General features: G+C 44.3%; 1 protein-coding gene across 3 annotated transcripts; it reads right to left on the bottom strand.

The window, feature by feature from the left end:
• Window positions 1–11096: 11096 nt before the first annotated feature.
• H3-3b (H3.3 histone B) lies at window positions 11097–14519 on the bottom strand. 3 transcript variants are annotated; one of them, XM_013078181.3, is made up of 5 exons: window positions 14401–14519; window positions 13785–13922; window positions 13525–13678; window positions 13293–13427; window positions 11097–11234 (listed from the first exon to the last, which is right to left on the bottom strand). In XM_013078181.3, the coding sequence occupies exons 2-4, from the start codon at window positions 13910–13912 to the stop codon at window positions 13299–13301; spliced, it is 411 nt and encodes a 136-aa protein (XP_012933635.1). In that variant the 5' UTR covers window positions 13913–13922; window positions 14401–14519; the 3' UTR covers window positions 11097–11234; window positions 13293–13298. The 3 variants fall into 3 exon arrangements, with proteins under 3 accessions (XP_012933635.1, XP_012933636.1, XP_004860763.1); XM_013078182.3 differs by having other exon boundaries at window positions 13299–13427; XM_004860706.4 differs by having other exon boundaries at window positions 11097–13427.
• Window positions 14520–15846: the final 1327 nt, after the last annotated feature.

Here is a 15846-nt window from a genome sequence, read left to right as displayed (position 1 = left end):
CCTGGAAATCAATCCCAGGGTCTCAGCAGGCAAGGCAAGTACTACAAACCCAGACTTCCTTCTTTCCCCACAGTAATAGGAAATGAGCACAGAACCTCATCTCCAAGCTCTCATTTATTTTGAGACAGGGTCTTACTAAGACTGGGCTCAAGCTTGCATATTTGTACTCCTCCTGCCTCAGCCTCCCAGAGCACTGGGATTACAAGCTAATGCCACCATGCCTGGCCTGCTTCTTCTTTTCTTTTCCTTTCTTTTCTTCTCTCTTTTCTTTTCTTTCTTTCTTTTTTTTTTTTTTTGGTACCGGGGATCGAACTTGGGACCTTCCGCTTGCGAGGTAGGCGCCAGAACCACTGAGCTAAATCCCCGGCCTCTCTCTTTCTCTCTTTCTTTCTTTCTTTCTTTCTTTCTTTCTTTCTTTCTTTCGAGACAGAGTTTTCCTTTGTATTCCAGGCTGGGTTTGAACTTGTGGCAATCCTCCTGCCTCAGCCTCTCAAGTAGAGTACTGGGATTATAGGCATCCTCCACCACACCCTGCTGTTTGTTTGTTTTGAGACTAGGTCTTGCTGTGTGGTCCAGGCTGGACTCAACTTCTCAGGGATCCTCCTTCCCACAGCTTCCCAAGGATTACAGGTGGGCACCACAATGTCCAGCCCTCTCCCTGTTTTGAATCCTGTCTGGTTGTTACAGGAAATATGTCCAGAAGTCAGCTTCGACCTTCAACCCTCCCTCTCATTTCCTGCCTACATGTCACAGGACTGGGGAGAGGTGACACCTTAAAGGGGTTATTACACCCCAAAGTCTGTCCTTTGCCCTACTGGCCAAGAAATTTGCTTGTAGATGGAGGAAGGGGAGAGGGAGGGGAGTCTGCACATGTACTGACTCCCTACGATAAATGTAATTGCTATGTACTGCAAACATGTACTAATAATCATAAAAATGAAAAAAAAGAAACTAAAAAAAAAAGAAAAAAAAGAAACTTACTTGTATCAGTGTGACAGGAACCAATGATCACATGAGGCTGTGACATTGCAGAGTTCCCAGTAACATCGGCCACTGGGACACACTGTCCAGGATGGGCATGCCACTGGCCCTAGCCACATCACTTGTCCATCATCACTTGCCTAGAAGTCGTTGAGCCATATTTATTCCTGCCATGGCAAGACTCCCCACCCCTACCCCCAAGACAGGTGCTCCAAAGAAGCCTGAGGAAGGCAGTGAGACAGGGTTTTGCTATGTACTTCAGGCTGGCCTTGAACTCACTATGTAGCCCAGGCTGCCCTCAAACTTACAGCAATCCTCCTGTCTCAGCCTTCTGAGTGCTGGGATTTACAGGCACGTGCCACCATACTCGGCCTGTGGCCAAATATTCTTACAGTCACTCCTAGAACTTACTGAATCTGAGTGAGATGGGGGAAAATAGATGTAACTCCCAAACCTGCTAGAACCCAAAATGTAAGTTTGTGCTCTCTAAAATCGAAGAATGACTTCTAGGAACAACGGAGATTAAGAGTAGGAAGAATTTGAGCTGGGGATTTAGCTCAGTGGTTCCAATGGCTGCCTCGAAAGCACAAGGACCCGAGTTGGATCCGCAGTACCAAAAAAAAAAAAAAAAGAGTAGGAAAAATTTATTAAGAGAAAGATAGCTTCTCTCTAAGAGAAACAGAGAGGGGACCAGAAAGTGGGTTGCCCACCCACCCTGCTTCTCAAAGGTGTTTTATTGAGCAAAGCCACAAGGTGAGGTGGGTTCAAGGAAGGACAAAACTACAGTCAACTAATGAGATTACAAGTATAGTCGCTTAGGAAATATAGATCCAATGGGAAATCATGATGTGGGACAAAACTATGAGCAGCCAATAAGATTACAATAAGTAGGCTGGGGATTTACCTCAGTGGTTCCACTGCCTGCTTCACAAGCACAAGGGCCCGAGTTTGATCCCCAGTACCAAAAAATCAATCAATCAATCAATCCCCTCTCTCAAAAGAAATTTTTTTTTTTTGGTACTGGGGATGGAACTCGGACCTTGTGCTTTTGAGGCAGGCAGCAGAACCACTAAGCTAAATCCCCAGCCCTCCAAAAGAAATTAAAAAAAAAAAGATTACAATAAGTATAATCACTTAGGTAATATTGATTATATGGCAATCAAATGGGGAAGCAAGTCACATCAACAAAAAATATCAGAACCAAACTTGAACAAATGGACTTAGTCAATGACTAAAGAGTGTTCCACCCCAGAACATCAGAATACATATTCTCAGCTGCACACAGGTTGTTCTCCAAAATAGCTCATAGAACATGCTTAAGTAAATGCAAAAGAATTGAAATTATGCCATGCATATTATCAGACCATAGTGCAATGAAATTGAAAATCAATGGCAAAAGAAACCTCAAGAACTTTAAAAAACATGGAATTTGAGGGAGCTCAAATAACCTAATGTTGAACCTCAAGCTTCTAGAAACAGAAGAGCAAGTCAAGACCAAAGCTCACACCAGGGAGGAAATTACAAAGATCAGGGGCAGGGGATTTAGCTCAGTGGTTTTCCAGCTTGCTGCGCAAGCTCAAGGACCCAAGTTCGATCCCATGGTACCAAAAAATAAAAAATAAATAAAGATCAGAGCAGAAATTAGTGCACTGGAGACTAAGAGAACAATACCAAGAAGCAAGGAATTAGAGTTGGCTCTTTGAAAGATTAAATAAAATTGACAAAACCTTAGCCAACTTTATCAAAAATAGGAAAGACTCAAATCCATGCAATTAGGAATGAAAATGGTGAAATCAAAGCAGATACTGCAGAAATCCAGAAGATTATTATTACCTACTTCAAGAACCGATAATAAGATGGAAAACAGAGAAGAAATGGACAGATTCCTAGATACATATGAATTACCAAAGCTGAATCAAAAAGATAGAAAAATCTAGATAAACCGGGCTAGGGATTTAGCTCAGTGGTTCCACCGCCTGCCTTGCAAGTGCAATACTCCCCAGTTCATTGCTGGAAGCTAGCATTACCCTGATACAGTGGTCCCTTGACTTATGAACTCAATTCATTCCTGAGGGCTGGTTGTAACCCAAGTTGATCAAAATTGAAGGCTCAGGCTCCTCTACACAGCCTTCAAAGTCTCTCTCCTGTATACAGGCAGATCTTAGTGTTCTTAGTGAGACATCAGCCCAGGATTCCTCAACCTCACACAGGAAAGAATGTTGTAATGATCCTTCCAGAACTCTTGAAGGGTTAAATCCATATCTGAGACCATCTGGAAGCACAAACGGCTGGCATTTGAGTATTAACTCAAGACTTTGTTTTAAGTTAAAACTAAAATTCGTTCATAACCCAAGTTGTTTGTATGTCAGGCCAGTTGTAACTTGAGGGGCCACAGTACCAAAACCAGAGAAGGATCCAACCAAAAAAGAGAACTGCAGGGCAATCTCCCTAATGGACACAGATGCAAAATTCCTCAATAAGTTACTGGCAAACAGAAAAACAGAATGCAGCAAATCATCAAGAAGATTATACACCATGACCAAGTAGGATTCATCCAGGGATTCAGGGATGCAAATAAATGTAATACATATATCATATATATATATATTTTTTCTTTTTTTAAACCAGGGATAGAACTCAGGACCTTGCACTTGTGAGGTGGGCAGCGGGACCACTGAGCTAAATCCCCAGCCCAGTAATACACTATATTAACAGAGCCAAGGACAAAAACCATATGATTATCTCAATAGATGCAGAAAAAGCATTTGACAAAATCCAACACCCATTCATGATAAAACCTGTCTTAGTTACTTTTCTCTTGTTGCTCAGACAAAATACCTGACACCCAAAGTTAAAGGGAATGTAATTATTTAACAATTTGTAGAGGTTTCAGTCTATAATCAGCTGGCTCCAAAGCAGAGTGGCACACGGCAGAGAGGCATCGCAGAGGAGAAAGAGTTCCTGGCACCCCTGTGGAAGCAAAAGCAACAAGGGGCCTTAACAGTGTCTTTCTGCCCCTTTTATCTTATTCGACAATTTAGGGTGGGTAGCACTCACGTCCTTAATCCTAGTGCCCTGAGGCCTAGCTCTACCATGAATCAATCACACACTCTAGATTCTGGAAAAGCATGAGGCTTTTGGGGGAACATCTAAACACAAGCCATAAGAAACCCTACAGAAAATTGGAATAGATGGTGTTTATCTCAATCTGATAAAAGCCATCTATGTCAAACCAACACCCAACATCATACTAAATGAACAAAAACTGAAAGCTTTCACTCTAAAATCAGAACTAAGACAAGGATTTCCACTGTCACCATTCTTGTTCAATATAGTTCTGGAAACATTAGCCAGAGCAATTAAACAAGAAAAAGAAATAAGGATAGGAAAGGAAGAAGTTAAATTATCATCATTTGTGATGACATGATACTCTACTAGAAGACCCCAAAAACTCCACCAAAAGACTTCTAGATTTAATAACCAAAGTTATTCAATAGCATACCTGGATACAAAGTCAACATTCAAAAATCAATAACAGTCCTGTACACAAATAACAAACTCATTGAGAGAGAAATTAGGGAAACAACATCTTCATAATAGCATCCCCAAAAATGAAATACCTAGGAATCAATCTAATTCAGGAAGGAAAAGACCTTTACATGGAAACTACAGTACTCTGAAAAAGGACATCAAAGAGGGTATCGGAAAATGGAAAGATATCCTTGTTCTTTGGTATGAAGAACCAATATAGTGAAAATGGCCATACTTCCAAAATTATACAGATTTAATGCAATCCCAATTAAAATTCCAATAGTATATCCCACAGAATTAGAGAAAACAATCCTAAAATTCATTTGGTTTTTGGTTGAGATTTGTTATTGTTGTTGTTGTTTGTTTGAGACAGTGTTTCACTATGCAGTTTAGGCTGGCCTTGAACTCACTTTGTAGCCCAGATGGGCCTTGAACTCGAAGTGATCCTCCTATCTCAGCCTCCTGAGTGCCAGGACTACAGGTGTGCGTCACCATGGCCCATCCTAAAATTCACTTGGAACCAGAAGAGACCTAGAATATCAAAAGCAATTCTGGGCAACACCCGGTGTCACAATCCCTGACTTAAAGTTATACTACAAAGCTACTGTGATTTTTTTTGAAACCCCAGCATGGTACTGGCAAAACAAACAAACAAACGAAAAACAGATTATTTTTTTTATTCTTTTTTTTTTTTGGTACCAGGGGATCAAACTCAGGACCTTGCGCTTGAGAGGCAGGCGGCAGAACCACTAAGCTAAATCCCTGGCCCAAGATCATACTCTTAAGTGAAATAAATCGGACACACATGTTTAAACATTGCATTGTTTCTCTGGTGTAAGAAATGGAAAGTGTAAATAAGGACCAAAATATATAATAGATATTGGGAAATGGGAAAAAATGTTCAAATGGGAAGGGCAACAAGGGAGGGAAGAAGGGGAAAGGAAAGAAGGGACAAGGAAAAAAAGAGAATTGAAGGAGAAAATGGAAACAAAGCTTTTGTAAATAAGAAGGGGAAGAGGGATTAAAGGGGGAAGATGGAAAAAAAAAGAACCAAGATATATTATGTACAGGTACAAAGTCCCTATGATGAGTGTTATCATTATGTATATCTAAAATGTACCAGGATAAGCACTCGGGACCCTCTAGTCTCTCAGGAGCTATTCCTATTCCCCTTTCCTGCTCTTAACCTCCCTTGTCCTCTGGAATTCATTCTTTAATTTCAGGGCACATGAACTGGGAGCCTCTGTGACATCTAGCAGGTTGAGAGTTATGTTTCTCTTAAATCACAAGCACCTGGCATCAAGACCTGTTACCTGATAGAAGATGGAAGTGGCTTTTCATCTTCACACTGTCTGCACATTAAAGAGAAGGAAAATATACCTGTATAAAGCATGTTCCCTTCTCCACAGGACGGGAGCCACTTTGCGGAGCTGGAGCTGGCTCTGTTCTCACAGCTGTATGGGGCAGAGCTGCTTTCTCCTCATCCTTCTGTGGATTCCTTCACTAGCAGAAAGAAAGACTTATGAGTTTTCAAGGCTAAATGCTGAAATTTCATCATTTGGCACTCAGAGGTTGGGGGCAGTAGGTTCAGTAGCTCCAAAGTTGGGCTCCAGGAAGATAAAGAGCTGGCTTGGACAGGGCGCAGGGGACCTGGCCACCTACCACTGCATCTCAGGTGCTCAGGGGACTCGGGGAGGTGACTGCGGTCCAGGGCTGCCTTGCTGAGGGTGGACACCAGCCAGACTACAGTGGCTTTAAAAAAGAGAGCCTTCGGCCAGGGATTTAGCTCAGTGGTTTCGCCACCTGCTGCTCAAGCACAAGGACCCGAGTTTGATCCCTGGTACCAATAAATAAATAAATAAATAAATAAATAAATAAAAAATAAAAAACAGAGCCTGGAGTGGTGGCCAATGCCTGTAATCTCAGCATTTGGCAGGCTGAGACAGGAGGATCACCATGAGTTCAAGGCCAGCCTGGAATGCATAGCAAGACCCTGTCTCAAAATAAATGAATAAATAAATAAATGTACCAATAAATGTGTTTTTTTGTTGTTCCCATTTTATAGATGAAGAAATTAAGCAACACATCCAGGTGGAAGAACTGAGTGCTGGACATTGTTCTGTCGGACCCTGAGCCTGTTCTTGCAGCTGCCATCCTGCCATCATTCACACCTTGGACTGATGCAGTCTCAGCTCTGCCAGCCTCTGCCCGCAAAGTACCAAGATCTTCCGAATGTGAAGACGTGTGCCTGTAATCCTAGCACTCTGGAGCCTGAGGCAGGAAGATCACAGCCAGTTCGAGGCCACCCTGGGGATACAGAGTGAGTTCAAGGCCAGGCTGAACCACACAGCAAAATCTTGTCTCAACCCTCACCAACCCCTAAACTGCTAAGATCTGGAGCCAAGTATGGGGCACGCCTATAATGCCAGCACTTAGAGGGTTGAAGCAGGATTGCAAATCAAGGCTGGGCTACATAGTAAGTTTGAGGAGAGCTTGAGCTACCCGCCAACTCTGTCTTAAAAAAAAAAAAAGAACTAAGATCCAAAGCTGTCTCTTCTCAGTAGTGGACAGAGTGTACAGCTTGCCTCCCAGACTTCTGGAGCCCCAATTCCTATGTGGGATTTTCCCATTTGGAAGCCAGGCCGATAGCCATAACTTTTGGAAACCAGAGTGATCCTTTGCACTAGTCCCAGGAGAGAGCCAGCCAGCTGTGCTATAGGGCTTCCAAGGCCATTCGGTTTGGTCAGCAAACCTGCCTTAAGGCTCTGGTGTATACCAGGCATGACTTAGGGGCAGGCGAGACTCAGTCCCTGCCTTTGGAGTGCCAGGTTTCTGTGGCTTTAGATTCCCTGCTCAAAGAAACCAGCTGCAGACTGTCTTTATTTAGTGGCTCTACTCTGTCCCTCAAGTTACAGCCCTCTAGACCGACACCACCAGACTTCCAGGATGTGGCTGAAAGCTCAGGGCTGTGGCTGTCTATTCTGGCACCTTACACTGGCCAGAAAGCCTCAGGCCACTGGAGGTAGTCAGGTGGACTGAGATGAGCTGAAGGCAGGGAACTGGGGAGAGAGAGGGCTGTGCACTGAAGCAGGACACTGGGCCATGATGCCTGGGCTTTCTGCTTGACGGTTTAGTGCTAAGGTAGTAAGGAGCTTGTGGGAAAATCCTGTGGTTCAGTATGCCCACCAGCAGAGGTGGGAAGATCACAAGGACTTGGGTTCAATCTCAAGGATAGAGTTAAAAAAACAAAAACAAAGTATGTGCCCTAAACCTGCAGCCCACTCCCCTCTTCCTCCTGGAGTCTTCTCACTGAAGGCTGAGTCAGAAGGATGACTGCAAGTCTGAGGGCAGTCTATGCTACATGGTGTGTTCAAGCCCAGCCTGAACTACATAGCAAGGTCTTGTTTCAACCCTACCCGCCCTTTCTGCCTGCCCTCTGTCCCACCATGTGCATCCCTGGAACTGCAGTGTCCCGAATGAGACACCTTGGTCCCTCTGTCCCTTCCTCTGCATCCCTTTCTAGATCATGTATGATGGCTACAGCCTCAGTGATACTACCTTCTGCTTCCACAGTAGGGGGTGATTGCAGAACCTCTTAGCTTCCTCCATGTGGAAGGGCAATGGGGTAGATGTAGGGGAGGTCTAGTCAGGGCAAACAGCAAGTGCACAGCTCCTAGGTGAATCTGTGCCGTAATAGTGGCCCTGCTGGAACCTGGTGTGGTGCTCAGGTAAGGACCAGCACAGGTTGGGGCTCATCACATGGAAGTTTTGTGGCTCTCTGCCTGGAGCCAATAGTGGTGTCTGGGCAGGGGTTTCTAGGGGTCGCTGGGCAGTCCCTGGAGCAAGGGAGCAAGAGTCCCCCAAGAAAGGAGGAAGGTCACCATCTTCTGGCCCTTCGTCACAACATAGCCTGAGTTTACAAAGTCAAAGCCATGCCCCCTGTGCCTAAGGCCACAGTGGACTTTCTCATTCCCCACACCTGTGGAAGGGGCAATGCAATCACAAGAACCAGGCATAGCGGTCCACACTTGTCATCTCTGCTACTTAGCTGAGCAGGAGCAGCACAAGATTGAGGCCAGCTTGGACGACTTAGTGAGAATTGATCGCAAAATTTCAAAAAAGGGCTGAGAGTGTAGCTCAGTGGTAGAACACTTGTCTAGCATACATGAGGCCTTGGGTTCCAGCCCCAGTAGAGAGAGACAGAGCGAGAGAGAGAGGGAGCGTGCGCTAAAAGGCTAGCCCAACATCCAACATTCTCCTTAGGGATGCTGCTGTGGAATTCAGACTAACAACACGGGTGGGGGCTCCTTTCCTCTATCCTTAGGAACATAGGTGGAAAGCCAGTTATTTGTGCTGAATCTGTTGATCAGAAGCAAAGCCTAGCTGGACAAAGTGATCCAGGCTGGTGACATCCTTGAGATGAGGGCATCTCCCTGAGGAATGCCTGCACAGAGCAAGGAGCACCACTGACCAGAAATGAGGAAAGAGGTGGCTACGAGAGCCTAGTTAAGGTGCAGCTGATGCCTCAGGGACGTGGCTGGGGTGTGACTCTTTTGGTGAGAGGACTAGGAAATGGTTTACACACACGTGGAAATTCTTCATTCCACGGCATGCTAGATTGGCCACAGGCCGGAGGCTTAGATCCAACTTGCAGAAACTGAAGGGTTAGCCCCTGGGTCTCTTGCTGATCAAATGACAGACAGCTGTGTTCTGCCGGGTTCCTCCCTCTGCAGTCTTACCTGCCAGTGAGGAAGAGAAAGGGCTTTCTTCCTGACTGCTCAAAGACCACAGAGGAGATGCCTGGCACCACACGGAGTCTGTGCAAGGAGACAGGTAGGGAAAGCAGCAGCAGAGACTCTTTGGGGAAACTAAAGAATGATCCAGTATATGAGTGATTAGGAAATTATACATTTTGTTCAGCCAGTAAACTTTGAGACTTTTTTTTTTTTGGTGCCGGGGATCAAACTCGGGTCCTTGTGCTTCTGAGGCAGGAGCCCGAACCACTGAACTAAATCCCTGGCCCCATGAGCCTTTTTCTTTACACCTGGAGACACTGGCCATGTGGCAGCAGAGGTCAGTTTGGGGATAGGCAGCAGCACAAAAAGGTCCAGGCATGTTTTTCCAAACTCTGGCAGATGGCTCCTAGTCCAGACCAGTAAGGGCCAGGAACACTGGGGACTGCTCAAAGTGGCAGACATCCTCAATCAAGGCTGAGCCTCTTCCCTCAAGGTGGCAAAAGGCCATGGTTGCCTTAAAGTTGTAGACCAGAAGCCAGATCCACCTCAGGTTAACACTCACTGCCCTCGTTTTTCTGGCCCTTTCCCCCTTCCTTTCCCCCATTACAGTTATACACCACCTAGGCCCCATTTCTGAGTAAAATCTCTGCTTTATCTGAGAACCAACTGTGGGACAGATGACTTCTGAGATAAACTAGATCTTATATAGGTCTTTTTTTTCCTTTGAGGTTCTACGTAGTTCAGGCTGGCCTGGAACTGGTGGCAATCCTCCTGACTCAGCCTCCAGAGTGCTGGGATTACAGGACCACCAAGCCCAGCCCTTAAAGAGAATTTAAAGCGGTATAAAGAACTGAGGATTGAGAACCCAAGGCCTTCACACTGAGCTGTATTTCCACCCTTTGAGTCACTAAATTGCCCAGGCTAGGCTCCAACTTGTCATCCTTCAAGCACACAATACTCAGTGTGAAAAGCACCTTGAACCCAGCATATTTTCCCGAGATCTGTTCTTATACAAACGATTCAATGGGTCTCCATCACACATCTTAATGTTACAAGTAGGCTGACCATATAATTGCCAAACTGGGTGTGTATGGTTAAACACTGGCACTACTCCACAAAAACAAGGGGCACTATCCCAGGTGAACTAAGGCAAAACTGGAGAGATCTACAGCGGGACACCTGTAATCTGAGCACGAGAGGCTGAGGCAGGACTGCCACCAGTTTGAGGCCAGCCTGAACTACATAGGGAGACTGGTCTCAAAACAAAAAATATAGGGCTGGGGATTTAGCTCAGTGGTTCCACCACCTGCCTCAAAAGCAGAAGGACCCGAGTTCGATCCCTGGTACCAAAAAAGAAAAATATAGGCAGCGGTGCTGGCCTGTAATCCCAGCACTCTCGGAACCTGAGGCAGAAAGATCCCAAATTCAAGTCCAGCATTGGCAGTTTGATTACTTAACAAAACCTGTCCTGAGACTTAAATGTGAGCTGGAGATTCAGTGTAGCCCTGGATTCAATAGGGGTGAGGGTGGGGGTGATACAAGGATCCAACTGAGGTCACTGGCAGAAAGCCTCACTGGGTGCAGTGAACTCTAATCTCATCTATTCTTTAGTAGGCTGAAATACAAAAACAAATTCAGATAAAACCGGGAGTTAGCAAGACTATCTCAAAATAGGCTGAGGGTGCAGACCCACTCTGTGGGTTCAAGTCCTTGTACAAAAAAAATGAGACCTACTTAGCCTCATTATTCAAATGTGCTCCCCGTCCTGAGAAACCAAGGTTCATTTCCAAGCTTTGTTAAAGAAAAAAAAAAAACAGACATCAAATGAAAACCATTAACAAGATGAGAAAATCTCCAAACTTCAAAAACTTTATTGTCTCATCCATCAAGGGCACAGGATACCTTCATCAGCGACATCTTTTACTTTCCTTCTTACAGATTCCGGTCCATTGCCCTTACCCAGGAATATCCTGTATGGACAGCTTCCTAGAACCAAAAGATATTTGTCTTCTGGGTTAAGTGTACAAGTGAAGTGTGGAAGCCTAACTTGCACTATTCAAGCAGCTTTCAGGCTGCAGATCAGGAGTGTGCTCAGTAGCATCTCCCACTCTTGGTTACCCACAGGTAAATTCAAACCTATCCCCAAAGCTGTTTTTTTCCAAACACACTCAAAACAGTGCATCCCAACACCTCAGATTGCAATCTTGTTCAAACCACAACTTAAGAGAATTCTCTCCCAAGTGTGTTCTAGATGGTTCTGATGGACCTACAAAACCAGTTTACATGGATCGCATCTCCAATCCCTTATATATATATAACTCATGATCATCCACTCTCTACCTTGCCTTTTCTTAAGCACCTTGAATTTGAAACAACTTTTAGGGCAAGAATTTCTATAGCTACTAAGGAAGTCCTGGTACTCTGTCCGTCTTGATACATAACAAGGCAGCCCTCAACTGAAGAAAACTGGTTTCATGCTAAAAAGGTGGCTTAAACCAACAATGAATTCTACACCCAGACTTGTGTTAATTTGTATAAAAATTTCCAAGGCTCCAAGCTCAGGTTGATAAAACAGACCCCAAATTTGAACCTGAAACCTAAGAATTTGTTTTCCAAGCTTTCTTAACACTACAGGGGAAAAGACTTAATACTGTACAATTTGAAGCCCACTGCAAATACAGCAGTATCATGGCCTTTTGCATGCTAGGCAAACACTACCACTGGGCTACATCCCTAGCTCATCACAGCATTTTATAGAGCAAAGGGCTGTTTACATGCTTATATATTTTTAAAGTAAATGGTACCTTTGTCTACCACACAAAAGCTGAAATAATCTGTGCTTCAATGTTAGAATATACAGAACCTACGTAAATGTATTAAAGCTTTGTACATTCAATTTAGGTTTTTGACACTTAGTTGGATAAACAAGTTTTATTTGTAAATTTAGTCAACGTACATAATCGACCTAAAAACTTCGATAGGATGAATTTAAAAACCACTTGGAAGGCCGGCTCTATAAAAGGGATTTTTCCCCAGGATTACGACCAGATGTGACCAAACCCAACACCATCTTAATTGGCAGAGATCCAATAGGCTGGAGCAGTACGCTCCACCCCCCACAGCAAGTTCACACTAACGCCACAAGAGGAAAGGAACCAACCTCGGTATTGTTTCCTCTTAGATTGGAAAAAACCTAATTATAAGACCAACCACAACACAATGAGAAGCTGCACTAACTAGAATATTAGTAACAGATGATGCTGGTGTGAATAACTTGTTATTCTAGAGCCCTTATAAACAAAATCCCCCACTTAGTGTTTGCAGTATCAGCTAGAGGGTTAGTTAATGTGGTAGAATGAGGACTTATGCAAGGTATACACATAGCATTTCACTACTATATAGAAAACAAATGCAGTCTACTTAGAAAACCAACTGAACTCTAAATTACACACACCTTAATGACAAGACTCCCCATCACTTGTGAATGTAAAACATTTAATTTAAAAATGTTGACACTACAATATATAAAATAGCTATTATAAATGCACATAGTGTATTCTATAGCTGCCAGGTTTACTTTTTTTTTTTTTAAGGAAACTGTAAGTTACACTGTGGTTAAGACTTGTATCTTCACCCTTGAAAAAGCCCACATTCTATCACAGTGATGTATGGTGAGACTTAACAGCCCCAATTGTTAAACACTTGGATCAAGTCATAACCAGTTTTATTGCAAAAGGACCCTGTACACATGTATCAATTCTAGTACCTTAATAGCTACCCAACAAGTCATTAACATACAGAAACATGCATCATGAGAAGCAAGAAGTATCACCCATCCCTTCTGCATATTAGCAACTTGTCACTCCTGAGCAAGTGCTCACATCACTGAGGTCTGTGAACAGTCACTTTTCGCATTCATCCTGAGTGAAAGATGGAATGACTTAAGTACAAATGCAACATATTATAAACAATTTCTTACAAAAAAGGTCACAAATTAAACCAAAGTATTTTACAGAATTTACTACAAAACGCCATAAAAATTGCCTTCACTTAAGCTCTCTCTCCCCGTATCCGGCGGGCCAACTGGATGTCTTTGGGCATGATGGTGACTCTCTTAGCGTGGATGGCACACAGATTAGTATCTTCAAACAGGCCCACCAGGTATGCTTCACTAGCCTCCTGTTGAGGACAAGAACCACACCATTAGCTCCTTCGGAAAGAAACTACAAGGGCCCCCCCCACCACCACCCGCAAAGCCTTATTATTCTCTCCTTACCTGAAGGGCACCAATGGCTGCACTCTGAAACCTCAAGTCGGTCTTGAAATCCTGGGCAATCTCTCGCACCAACCTCTGGAAAGGCAGCTTCCGAATGAGGAGCTCGGTCGATTTCTGGTAACGACGAATCTCTCGAAGCGCCACGGTACCGGGCCTGAAAGGTGCAGAGAATGTAAAAGGACACACCAGGGGTGTCAAGGGGTTGTTAGCGCACAATGCAGACAGCAGCCAAATCATTGTTTCCCTTCTGCTTTGCCTACCTGTAGCGATGAGGTTTCTTCACCCCGCCGGTAGAGGGAGCGCTTTTCCTGGCAGCTTTAGTAGCCAACTGTTTTCGGGGGGCTTTCCCACCAGTGGACTTACGAGCAGTCTGCTTGGTGCGGGCCATTTTTTTCTACCTAAAACACAACACCCCAAGAGATGAGCCCGCGAGGCTGCTACCCTGCCTAGCCCTCCAGTCGCCCCCCGGGGTGGTGGGGGAAGAGCCCCGCGCCCCTGCCCTCCCACCTCTTCGTGCCCCACCTCTCGGTAGCAGATGGTCGAGGGCCACCGTCGCCGCCTCCTCCCCCTCCTCTAATGACTCAGGCTGCGAGGAGCAACAGCCTCCCCCGCGAGGGGGGAGTACGGGGAGGAGTCACTTCCCTTTCTCGACGGGCGGAGGCCCGGTTGCCCAGAACCTGGCGTCGGGACCTCTGAATCACCATCGGGGAGGCGGAGACGCGGATCCGGAATCAAGCCCAAGAGGAAACCTCATCTCACAACCAAGCTAGCCGCCCGAGGAGTCCCCGCCACCCAACAATCGACTTCCAGCGGCCGGGCCTCCCGGCATCAACGGTAGACGGAACCTAAGACACGTAGAAGCTCACGAATACTTACCCAACGCCGAAGTCTTAGGTCGATTCTCCGACCGCCGCGCCGGCGTTCAGTAAAAAGCTGCCGTGGCCAAACACAAAACCGACACTCTCCAAACCACCGACTAAACCGCTCTGCGTTCCAAAGCCCCCGACGCCTCCGATTTTATATGCACGCTTCACGCTGCGTATCTGCGTCATAGGATACTTATTTGCATACACCAACGACTTTTTCTATTGGTGGAACATTCGCCGACGCGCTGACATCCCCGGACACAAAGGCCGTGCTTCGGCCCCGTTCCCTGATTGGCGGATGTTTAGGCCTCTGATTGGCTGTTAAAGTTGCCTCATGATTGGATAGATGCAAGGAGGAATGGGCGAATCAGAGTTTAACACTAAGCGGCTCTTCTGATTGGATAAAATGGAGCTATGTTTGGATCCTTCCCTTGGTTCCAAAGCTCTACAATAGAAAGTCAATGCAAATGAATTGCATTGGTCCCTATCAGAATTTAAGAAAGTCCGGGTGGGCAGGAGTTTAAATTTATTTGTATCAAGCTAGTGCAATGGAGGAGAGGCTACTTCATTGAATTTTTTGTATTTGCCAATGTAAAACTAAATATGTTTCTTGGATTGTTTACTTTTCATCACATTTTGGTTGTTAAATACACAGTGTAGGGATTCAGAAAGTCATGCTATATTGTCAAGTTTTTAATGTGTCATGCATATACTTTTTAAATCAACAAGTAGTTCGTTTGTCTGGTGGCATGGAAAGGGGTAATAGACACAAAGAAACAAATGTCAATAAATGATCTTAGAAATAACGTTTTGTTTCTTTCAGCTGCCATGAAATGTTTTGTGATTTCAACATACAGTACTTAAGTGAGAAGTAACCTACTCACCAACTATGTCTTAAATTATGTAATTCAATTCAATGAAAGGAGTACAGTAGGGAAAAGAATTGTCTTATTTATTTGTATTTACGTGTCCATAAAGAATAACAAAAGACAAGCCAAGGACCCGAGTTCGATCCCGGTACCAAAAAGAAAACCAGAATAACAAAAGATAACTACATTAAATATGTGTCCTTGTGTTTAATGGTATACCTGGCAGCCATTACTTCTGACATGAAACATGACAAATGTATAAAAATGCTAATCTCTACCTTTGCCTAAATAAATGTCTCGGACAGTTTGGAATCAGTTCTCTAGAGACTTCATGTATTTAAAATACCAAACCAGGCTTAAGGTTAAGACCAGGCAAACAAAACTCAGGAAAGTGAAATAGAGCCTTAGGTATTATGCTCAATAGCTATGACTCTGATTCGCTGAATATTTTAAATTATTAAAAAGCAGGACCAAAAAAAAAAAAAAAAAGCAGGACCAGGCAAATATAGATTTCAACTGAGAGAATTTATTGTACCTAAATACAAATACATCAATATTTACTTGCCACATCAAAGGTCTTGTTTCAA

This window comes from Heterocephalus glaber, unplaced genomic scaffold (assembly GCF_053883595.1).
Source record: "Heterocephalus glaber isolate CG9 unplaced genomic scaffold, H.glaber_assembly_v1.0 deba00000937, whole genome shotgun sequence".
NCBI lineage: Eukaryota > Metazoa > Chordata > Mammalia > Rodentia > Bathyergidae > Heterocephalus > Heterocephalus glaber.
Note: the sequence above shows the minus strand (reverse complement) of the source record. Positions and strands in the feature narration are given on the sequence as shown.

Bases quoted from the DNA above. Each gene is read 5' to 3' on its own strand.
- H3-3b (XM_004860706.4), bottom strand. From the start codon at position 13,912: ATGGCCCGCACCAAGCAGACTGCTCGTAAGTCCACTGGTGGGAAAGCC. The intron at 13,679-13,784 runs GTAGGCAAAGCA...TGCACCTTTCAG, and splicing joins AAGAAACCTCATCGCTACAG to GCCCGGTACCGTGGCGCTTC. The intron at 13,428-13,524 runs GTAAGGAGAGAA...TGTCCTCAACAG, and splicing joins CAGCCATTGGTGCCCTTCAG to GAGGCTAGTGAAGCATACCT.